The sequence below is a fragment of the Lycium ferocissimum genome, chromosome 2 (assembly GCF_029784015.1).
Source record: "Lycium ferocissimum isolate CSIRO_LF1 chromosome 2, AGI_CSIRO_Lferr_CH_V1, whole genome shotgun sequence".
NCBI lineage: Eukaryota > Viridiplantae > Streptophyta > Magnoliopsida > Solanales > Solanaceae > Lycium > Lycium ferocissimum.
The window spans coordinates 52,059,746-52,071,316 of record NC_081343.1 but is presented as its reverse complement, the minus strand read 5'-3'; the positions used below and the strand labels follow the sequence as shown (position 1 = coordinate 52,071,316).

General features: G+C 32.5%; 1 protein-coding gene across 1 annotated transcript; it reads left to right on the top strand.

Annotated features, from left to right (window-relative positions):
* Positions 1-236: 236 nt before the first annotated feature.
* Positions 237-4,224, top strand: LOC132048164 (terpene synthase 17-like). The gene is made up of 7 exons (XM_059439078.1): positions 237-347; positions 448-730; positions 1,018-1,390; positions 2,411-2,629; positions 2,920-3,058; positions 3,435-3,683; positions 3,928-4,224. The coding sequence occupies exons 1-7, from the start codon at positions 237-239 to the stop codon at positions 4,222-4,224; spliced, it is 1,671 nt and encodes a 556-aa protein (XP_059295061.1).
* The last annotated feature ends 7,347 nt before the right edge of the window (positions 4,225-11,571 follow it).

Below are 11,571 nucleotides of genomic sequence, written 5' to 3'. Positions count from 1 at the left end.
TCTCTCCATTTTGGTGTAAATATTTTGAATCCTCCCTCTTTCTTATTTAATTCTCTCACCCCTCAGTCAAAACATAAAAAAAGTCCTTCCTCTTCACGTGAAGAGTACTAAAAGGTTAATGGTCCTTTAAGGGCCGTTTGAGTTCGTCATTGCACTAACTCTTTAATTTGTTCAAATTTTGGTTAATTTCCTTTACCAAACATCTTTTGTATTCAACAGGAGAATTAAGTTGAAAAATGGAGTTGTGCACTCAAACCGTTGCGGCTGATGAGGTTATTACACGTCGTTCTGCCAAACATCATCCTACTGTGTGGGGAGATCATTTTCTTGCATATGCTTATCTCTTGGTAAATATGTTTTACACCGTTCGGTACATAAATGAACTAATTTAATTTTTGCTCCATATTCATTCATATAACATATTCCGAATTGTACTCGATTGTGTAGGGAGCCAATGAACAGGAAGAGAAGCAACATGAATACCTAAAAGAAGAAGTGAGAAAGATGTTAGTGAAGGCTCCTTCAAAATCTTTGCAAAAGATTGATCTGATCAATACAACCCAACGTCTTGGAATAGATTGTCATTTTGAACGTGAGATCGAGGAATCATTGAGTTACCTCTATGCCGGTTATGAAGAATGGATTGGTGAAGTTGATGCAAGTTATAACCTTCATGATATTGCTTTAAGCTTTCGATTACTTAGGCAACAAGGTTATTGTGCTTCATGTGGTAAGTAGTGGCGGGGACACCCTCTAATAAGAGGTGACATCTGACATCACTTCAGATAATTAAATTTTCTTTATACATGTGTCTAAGTAATTATTTTTTTAATATACGTATACATACGATAGGCATACATTGCGTGACACAAAATAGAAAGTATTTATGAGCACAATCTAAAGCCTTAAAACTACTATAATTCCCGATCCAAACCTAATTACAAATTGGATTGTGACAATAGATCGATATTGCTTGTGCAGAATTCTAACACGTTTTTGGGTAATATTTTAAAACAGATGTTTTTAGGAAGTTCACTGATGGTCAAGGAAATTACAAGAAAGCATTAGTTGAGGACGTGCAAGGAATGTTGAGCTTGTATGAGGCATCACAATTCAGAGTACATGGTGAACAAATTCTGGATGAAGCAGTGAATTTCACTACCGTCCAATTGAAACTAATTTTGCCAAAATTGAGTAACACTCTTGCACGGCAAGTCAGTAGTGCACTGAAGTTTCCGATCAAAGATGGTATAGTGAGGGTAGAAACGAGGAAATACATATCATTTTACCAAGAAAACGAATCACGTAATGAAGTATTACTAAACTTTGCCAAATTGGACTTCAACATCTTGCAAAGGTTGCATAAAAAGGAGCTATGTGATATCACAAGGTAATTGGATTCACCAATATATACACTTTTTTTTTTTATATTAAGCCATCATCAAGGGTTGTAAGATCTTGATGTGGGGGGTTAGGCTTGACCTCTACCATGTCTATTTCAATGCACAAAAAGGTTACATAGTTAGAGGGGGACATGTACCAAAACCTCTAACACTACAGATTACATTGAGAGTCAAAAGGAATAGAGAGGGATGAAGCCTATACAGATCCCTTTCATTTACAAAGAGTAGCAAAGTTAGCTTACAAAAAAATTGCTTTTATCATATCTTCTCCTCATCGAAGGGAGTTGCCATTTGTCTAGTTGGATTAAACCTTTAACCTCTCTAGGAAGTTGAGAAGGATTATATAAGGTTTCCATCCCACTAGATGATGCCAATTTTGCAAAAAAGTCAGCCACCTGGTTAGCTTCCCTTGGGCAATGTGATTGTGATACTGTCAAATTGTGATCCTTGGTTAAGCTGATGGCTTCTGTGATGATCCTTTTTAGCTTCAAGTTGGAAGTGGTTCTTTGGTTAATCATGTTGGTAATTAGTTGAGAGTCTAACTCCACCTGGTAATTATTGAATCCTCTTTCTGTGCACCATAAAATTCCTTGTTTAGCAGCTATAGCTTATATACACTTAACATTACGACAATGAAGTTCGATTTTTGAAGTACCGGTGAAATATCAAAAGACTTGCTTGAGTAGGGATCTACTAGCTCAGTTGGTTGGCTACCTGAACTCTCACCTTATTGGTGAGGGTTCGAATCCCCACATTGTAATCCTCTTCCTCATTTCCCTTTCCCCTACCCCCTATATAATAAAAACAATTAAAAAAAAAAAAGACTTGTTTGAGGAATAATTTAAATAAAATAGTAATTTTCACTCACAATTAGTCTTCAAACATTTTCCATAATTCATTTCCAATCTTCTAAATGTTTATACTCCTGTCCACCTTCAAATTTAATTTGTTTTTAATTTCAACTAAATATTGTCTTCAATAATTGTCGGTTTAATTTGACATTTTAGGTGGTGGAAAGAATTGGAAATGCCTAAGACATTACCTTATGCAAGAGACAGAGTGGTTGAGTTATACTTCTGGAGTTTAGGTGTCTACTTTGAGCCCCAGTATAACGTTGCCAGGAAAATATTAACAAAAGTTCTATGCTTTTGTTCTATTATGGATGACACTTATGATACCTATGGGACACTAAAGGAACTTACTCTCCTCACAGAAGCAATTGAAAGGTAACATTGTTTTGGTCATATTGATAGCTTACAACATTTTTATTTTCACAATTTAAAAGAAAATTTTATCATTTTTTTTTAATTTTTAAAATTGTTTTTATTACATAGGGGGTAGGGGAAGGGGAAATAGGGAGGAGATTATAATGTGGGGATTCGAACCCTCACCAATAAGGGGAAAGTTCAGGTAGCCAACCAACTGAGCTACTTGATCCCTACAAAGAAAATTTTATCATTGCTGTTTCACACAGTAGAATAAGTTTGACTGAATTTGATGTTTGTTGTATATGTAGGTGGAACATTGATGCTTCAGAACATTTACCGCCATATATGAAGATTATTTACCGTGCCCTTCTAGATGTTTACAATGAAATAGAGAACGAGTTGGCAAATGAAAACAAGTCATTTCTAGTCAACTATTCCATAACTGAGGTAATAAAATACGAGTAGCAAACAACTACTATAAAAACAGGAATCAGCTATAGATTTTTTTGTTTGTTAATCTATCAGTAAATAGCCCGTCGTAGCTTAGAGGGGCTTTTGATAATTTGTCACTAAATACTACTAGCAACAGATTTTTTGTTGTTTAGTGATGAAATTTGTCCGTCGCATATTTTTTATTTTTTGTATAGTGAACAATGAAAACGACGCCTTAATTCAATTGGATTGGTTATATGAATTTTCACTATTCATATCGCTCCACTTAAGCTCATCTTAATCAAATGTTATAATTGATCAATCAGATTAAATTTTTTGGGAGAATTTACTAGCAACTTTTATTTCGTTAATTATTTAATCCTTTTTTCAGATGAAGAAATTGTTGAGGGCTTACTTTCAAGAGGCAAAATGGTATCATGAGAAGAATATCCCAACAGTGGAGCAGTATGTTAAGAATGGAACTCCATCAAGCACTTACCAATTGCTTGCAACTACTTCTTGGTTAGGCATGGGAGAAGTAGCAACTAAGGATGCATTTGATTGGATAGCAACTGAACCTCTAATACTTGTTGCTTCCTCTATCATTGCAAGATTACTCAATGATCTTGTAACACATGAGGTATATATGATATATAAACTTTTTAAATTTAATTTGTTCACACTGATAATATAAATATTTCTACACTATCACTAATGATCGACCTACATAGAGCTGTGGGTGCTCAAGCACCTACTTCCTTTCACCCAATTTAGTAGATTTACACAGGCAATTATCAATGGGTTTTACATATTAGCTCATTTTAGTATGTAGCAACTTTGCCTCTTACTCGATTTTGTTTGTTTATTTATTTTGTGGGATGCAGATAGAACAGGAAAGAGGGGATGCAGCTTCTGGCATCGAATGTTATATAAAAGAATACGGTGTCACAAAGGAAGAAGCACACAGGGAGATGAAGAAAGTGATAGAGAATTGTTGGAAGGATTTGAATCAAGAATACCTCAAACCTACCGTCAACATACCAAAAGTTTTGCTCATGCCTATAATCAATCTTACAAGGGTGTCAGAGTTCATATATAAAGATGAAGATGCTTATACCTTTTCCAAAAATAACTTGAAAGACATCGTCTCTATGGTGCTAATTGATCCAATTATAGCATGAGAACTTCATAGAGAAAGACGAGGAACAAGAAATTAAAAGAAGGATTTGATTTCGTTTTCTCTAGAATCTGTATATTTGGGATATAAGTTAATAAATGGTTGTTTAGTTACCTGTATTACTTATAAAATATCTCAATGTTAAACTTTGTATTAATCTTGAATTTTTTTACTATCGGTGAGACATAACCTAACAAAAAGTGTGTGAGGGCATATTCTATTCTTGACAAGTGTGTGGGCCCACAAGCAATCATCACTCTCCCAATTTCTCTACTATTGTTCTTCTTCTTCATAGTTTATTTACATTTCATCATGATTATGTTTTTTTTTTTTTTTTCAGAAAGCAAAAGTACCAAATTATATAGTCCAAAGACTCACCAGGGCACCCCCAAAATCCTTTTCACTGCCAAAAAGAAAATTAAACTTGAAATTACGTATTAAACAACCATTATTACGGTTGTGTCACCATGGAGTAGTTGTAAGGTGATCTTCGTTGTGGAAAGGTAGTTCCTTAGAGGTGAATTGATTTTTGATGTTGTTCTTGTATGAAATTGTGACAATGGGTGATTCCTATGTATTTTTATTTTTTATGGAACGTAGGGTCGGTTGGTTTTTTGGATTAGTGTTTATGGATGTAGAAATGAAACCAAACTTGATAAATCAGTGAGGAGATAGCTAGGCTGAGCGTCTTTTTTTGAGGATCTGGTTGGTGAAATTGTATGGACATTCAGGGTCCCACAGTCCACTTGTCACGGAATGAGTCCTCACAGAAATATTACGGTGCATGCCTCATAGATAGTAAAATTTTATCATCATAGTCCTAAGGAAAACAAATGTTTGGGTTGGCTAAACAAACAGTCCCCAAAGATCAGTTCTTTACATATCTTTTGGAACATCAACTGAATTGTCCGCTGAACAAATTACAAATCAAGGAGGTCGTGTTGAGAGACGCGGATAAAGGATCTATCTTGCCTGGCAAAAATATACGTTAATATGTTAATCATATACACTTCTACTGTAGCTAAAAGCTCCTTATTTCTTACAGAATAATTAATTTTCATTTCTTAAGTACTGTGGATATAACTCATAAATGCTTCCACATAATGAAAAAACAAATGATAAAAACCTATTAGTTCATTATATTTGTTTTAACTGGAAATTGTGACGAAGAATATTAAGTAACTAAATAGAAATAACTCTCATTGAAAATGGAATAAAATAATAGTAAGATGAAAATAAAATATTGGCTATACGTATTAATTTTGGAATAAATTTATAATTTACCTGTAAAGCTCCTACATTTTGATAGGCGGCTCAACTTGATTAGTGGCCTAAAGCCAAATTTCAACATGAGGTTCTTAACTTTTTTTTTTAATAAAAAACATGCATATATTATTTGATGTGTATTTTTCTAGGTTTTTAATGCAAAGTTGCTAGTTGTTATTTTCAGAATGGACTAATAAAGAAAGTATGTCACGTATATTAAAATGCGAGTAAAAATTTTCAAATTAAAAGGGAAAGAAATTAAAAGAGAATAGCAAGCTATTAGAACAATAGAACCTAATTCTGGAATTTGATAATTCGATAGTCAATATTATGAGCTAATACTCAAAATACCCCCCAACGTTTGACCAAAATCCCAACTACACACCTAACCTTTGTGTTGGTCCTATTACCCCCCTGGACAATTTTTTTCAATATTAAAATGCCTCTTTTTTGTTGATGTGGCAGTCCAATATGACAACCTCCAATTATTAACAGGTGCTTGTCCACACGAGCCTGGCCCACGTGCCACATCTTTAATTTCCCTCCATTTTTTATTAATTTCCCCCCTTCCTCCATCCATCTACTCTTCTTCAAAAAAAAAAAAAAATCTCTCAATTTTCCATACTCCATTTTCAATATGAGGATCCGAAAACCCATACCCAATTCTCCTTCATCTTCATCAACATCATCATCATCATCATCTTCATTAGGAGTTGAAAAAAAAAATCATCATCATCATCTTCATTAGGAGTTGAAAAAAAAAAAAAATCACACCAACTTCCTCAAATCTAATCCAAAAAAATCCAAATGTGAAAGGAAGCTTCCTAACACCAAGTAGAATAAAGTTCATCCATTAATTTGATCAAACAATCAAGAATTTAAAGAAACTCACTTGGTGTTCTTCATAGCTTTCTCCAAATTCCTAGCAATGGAGTTTAATTTTCTCCCCAAATCAACTCAAAGAATTAGTGCTTAAACAACTCCAAACAAGCAACTTCCAATCAGATTTTCTTTAACAAGATTAGATTTTCAACTTTTTTTTTTCCAGATTTTCGTTTTTTTTTTCTTGATTTTTTTTTTTTTGAATTTGATTTGGGAAAACAAGGATTATCGAATAATCACTATTTAGCTCTAAATTTATAATGGGTATTATTTTGACAAAAAAAATGGAGATGGGTATTAAATAGGGTGAAGAAGAAGATGAAGTAGCCTAAAAATGACGGGAATTTAAATTTATCTATGTGGCATCTATGTGGCAGTCCACTTGGCATTGTAAAACACGTCAGATGCTTTTTTTAAAGGCTATAACGCGCCACTAAGCGGTGTAGTCACGCTCTTGTCCACATCAGCAAAAAAGGAGTATTTTAATACTGAAAAAAATTGTCCAGGGGGTAATAGGACCAACGCAAAGGTTAGGTGTGTAGTTGGGATTTTGGTCAAACGTTGGGGGTATTTTGAGTATTATCCCTCAATATTATAACAAAAAAAAAAATTATTAACTTCTTAAGCAAATCATAGCGTATACACTTACCCACCTTGAAACATTATGGACTTTAAGAGCATCACATTTAGATAAATCTGATATATATATCTTCAATATTGGCCTTTTAATTAACATGCAAATCTTTAAGTTTAAGGTGTAAAATGTAACACCGATTTTTAGGAAATGACAAACATGTTACAACAACAAAAGAAATTATTTCTTTTAGGAGACCATGGAAAATTTTCAGGATCGCCTTAAAATTTTGAGAGAACTTATTATGGTTCATGCACCTAAAGTCTTACTAATTATTTTTCGAAATTAACTTCTTGAAAGGTAGATGTGACATCTTTCATATTTTTGGTATTTTATCTTCTCAATCTCGTATCTCAAGCTTTGTATGATCCACAGATTATTGCTAGGTATATGGCCCCCTTCACAAATAATTCCGAATTCGAAAGAAACAAAATAAGCAGCCGCCCTCGTGAATTAAACATGAAAACATGATTAATTACTATCTTCTCACGCGTTGCCTCATTGGTGAACACGTTGAGATACATAAACCATTCATTTCATCTATCGTCTCATATTCTATTTGTCGTGATTCTCTTTTGCAAGCTCTTTAAAAAATATTAAGTATGAGGATTTTTTAGCTATTTTACTCTCGTTATTTGAACCATCATAACATTACTCCATAATTGAAGTGTTTGCAGTTTGCAAGAACAATAATTAGTAAAGGTGAAATGAAAAAAAAAAAATTAATTTTGTCTTGAACTTCTAAAATGATAAATAATTTGAGACATCAAAATCATGACCGATAATTTGACGCAGAGGAAGTAGTAAGTAATCAACTCTGAGCCACAAAAATCAAAGGTCGTTTCATGCATTATTTGCAACGAGATGAGGGGCATGTTTTTTCTTCTTTTGAGAGGAAGAAGACGAACAGAAAGGGAGTTTTTTTTTTCTGAAAATAAAACGTTTTTGTCGTTGGCTCAAAGTTCTTTCTTCTTTGTTTTCCCGTAAAAAGCTAGGTGTATTTATTCCACTAATTTCTTTTATTAGGTGATGGCACTCTCGTGCCTAAGTGGATTATCGTGTTCGATATGCTGTTGAAAATGTTAAAAGCCCGTCTTTGACACTTGAGTCTTTAATTTGGGTTCGCCGATGATGGTTGAAGACGTGAAGGCTCTTTTCATCCAAATTTATATGATAATTTTAGTGAAATTCAAACTATATAAATTTTGACTAAATGTTTTAAATATATTTATGAAGAATTGCAACCTTTTTTTAGTTTTTGAATATAGGGATTTTTATTTTAAAAATATTGAGTTGATCAAATTCAATTTAAACTTTGAAAACTAGTCAATTGACTCTTGATAAGCGAAAGATATCTCATAATTAGGACAAAGAGAGTATTAGATTCTGAATTCACAATTTTAGAAGTATAAATTTTCAATCAGCTCTGATTGAAGGTTCAATAGATCATTACCAACCAAAAAAAAATAATAAAAAAAAAAAATAAAAAAAAATGGTTCAATATATCTGTAGAGTATGCCCTTTGAATTCGATAATAGATCTGTTTGCCATTCTATTATTCGACATCTTTTCTATTTTGTCTAGGATGACTAGATCTCAAATAGGGTAAATAAAATTGAGAAGGAATAATTTTTTTGTGATAATAGTATGCTGTTTGATCTTTTTTCTTTTTTCTTTTTCTGAAGTCAGATTTGAGTTTTCTTCTTTGATTAACATTTATACAAGGCTAAATACATAATGATCAGATAGATATCTTTACTTGATATAAATATGTGTCTCGTGAATCTCTGATATTGATATATCAAAAATGTTTATTTTTTACTCATCTATGAGCGTATGAAGACCCTTACAATTAGTTTTATACTTCTCTAGAATAACATGCGAACCCCACCATCTTCTCCAAAATTTCCATCATCTCCGTCCATCGATCTTCGCCATAAACAGCCCATCTATACCACCAATTAAAAAAACAAATCTTTTTAACCATATTCTCTTCAAATTCATTTTACAGATAATGTTGGTTGGGGGTGGGGTGGGGTGGGGATTGAAAGAAAAAGAAAGGAGGGTTGAGGGAACCAGTAGGGTGTAAATTATGAGCAGGGGTGGCTTAACAGAATTTGTGGCTTAAAATTAAAACCTTATCAAAAGCCTTTAAATATATTCTGTTCATTTTCTTGTGTGTATTTTAATTTGACATGATATGAAGTTTGAGAATACACTATCTTTTTTAAATCTAGTGATCTTAACCTAAAGTTGGTATATATACCATATAAAAAAATTTATTTGAATCTTGTGATTTTAAATATGACACGTCTTTTCTATATAAAAAAAAAACTATATATGTTATTATGCTAAAATAGAAAGTAGGATTAGAAACTTACTAATATAGAAATATGTAATTTTTTCAAATATATTAGAAAAAAAAGTGAGACACATACATTGAGAAAGAGATTACTTCTTTGAGTAAACTCATACATGTATTTTTATATAATTTGAGAATCTGTCAAAAAGCATAAGAAAGAACAAAAGAATGTTTATTTTGAATTATTTACAGCTCATTTTGATAATATTTGGTTGAAATTTAAAAAATGCATATTTGAAACTAAAATTGAAAAAGAGTATCTGAATGTATCATGTTTGGACTTGAATTTCACTGGAAAAATATTATTATTTCACTTAAAATAACTCATATTATATACATCATATAATAGTATTTAGTAATTTCGGGTGCTCTACCCTTAGATTGAACAGAAGGATGAGATTCTATTCCTTTCAAGTCTATAAACCCGATTCAATTTGAGTATACAAGAACATCTTATTAGATTTATCGATAATTTGCTTTTACAGGATGAAATTAAATTATCTTAATTAATTCATAGATCATTTGGTCGGAGTATGCAAAATTATTCTTAATGAATTCACCATGCTAGTGAACTGGTTCGGTGGAAATGAGATGGAAAATCTATGTCGATGGGAAAACCGTTTGTTTTTAGTAGTGACGTATATATAAAAAAGGTATTTTCGGGAGGAAAAAGCAAGTAAAATTTATGCGACCTTTCATCTTTCTCTTCTCTTTTTTGTCTTGAAAATAAAGAAACGGAGATAAAAGAAGGATAGGTTCAGAATTTTCTCCTTTCTTGTCTGATTTTAGTAGAAAATAATATTGATTCTCTCCTATCTATAAACTTAAAATCGTATAAAAGAGAGCTATATAGCTTTCATTTTCTTTTCGCGGATTCCACCCAAAACCAATCAATGGGAAGAAATTACTTTGCTCCTTTTCTCTTACACTTTCTATCCTTGCAGTCTCTACAAATTTCTTTCATTCGTAAAAGCTTTGTTTGCACACCACCAATAATATGAAGTACCTTCGACATAGTACGTTTGTTCTTATGTGCGTTTGGAAAGTGACATGATTTAATGTAAATACAAATTGTTAGGCCATTTGATTTATTTGTCTTGGCCAAATAATTAGTAAAAGATGGCCGGGTCGTGTGGAAGAGAGCAGCAAAGAGATGAGGGGCAAGTTTTTTTCTTTTGAGAGGAAGAAGAAAACAAAGGGAGAAAAAAAGTTTTCCGAAAATAGAATCTTTTTGTTGTTGGCTCAAAATTCTTTTATTTTTTTCCCCGTAAAAAACTAGGTGTATTTATTCCACTAATTTCTAAATCTTTTATTAGGTCATGTCACTCTCGTGCCCTAAGTGGATTATCGTTCTGCTGCTAAAAATGTTAAAAGCCCGACTTTGACTCTTGAGTTTTTAATTTGGGTTCGCCGATCATGGTTGAAGACTTGAAGGCTCCTTTCATCTTGATTTATATGATACTTTTCGCGAAATTCAAACTATGTAAATTTTGACCAACATTTAAAATAATTTTTTTCATCATACTGGTATGAGAAGAATTGCAACTTGTCGTATTTTTCATATAGTTTTTGAATATTAAAATTTTATTTTTAAATATTGAGTTGATCAAATTCAATTTAGCTTCGAAAACTAGTCAAATTGACTCTTGATAAGCGAAGAGTGTCTCATAATTAGGATAGCGAGAGTATTAGATTCTGAATTTACAATTCTCTATCAGCTCCGATTGATGGTCTAATATATCAGTATTAGATTCTGTTTGCCATTATATTGTTCTGACATAAATTATTCCTTCTCAATTTTGTTACTCCTATTTGAGATCTAGTCATCCTAGACAATATAGTTTTACATTTTTTATAACAGTATGCTATTGAGACCGGGTGTGACCGGACCAGTTTGTCCGGTCACGTCGATGAAGTTGGCAAATCCCTAAGTCGGTGGAAATCTTATTCTAGTCTAATTGTAATAGGTTTGATTTTATTTATGGTGAATTTATAATTAATGGTAATATAGAATTTGTAGTTCTATTGGAATAGGGTTACCTTATTGGACTAGGGTAAGGAAGACCTTACTTGTATATAAAGAGGTCATTATGATGAATGAAATGCAGAAAGAATTCTCCCAATTTTCTTCTCTCTAATCACGTCCCTGTCTCTATCTTAACATGGTATCAGAGCCATGTTAGAAAGAACACAAAAACTCCAAAACA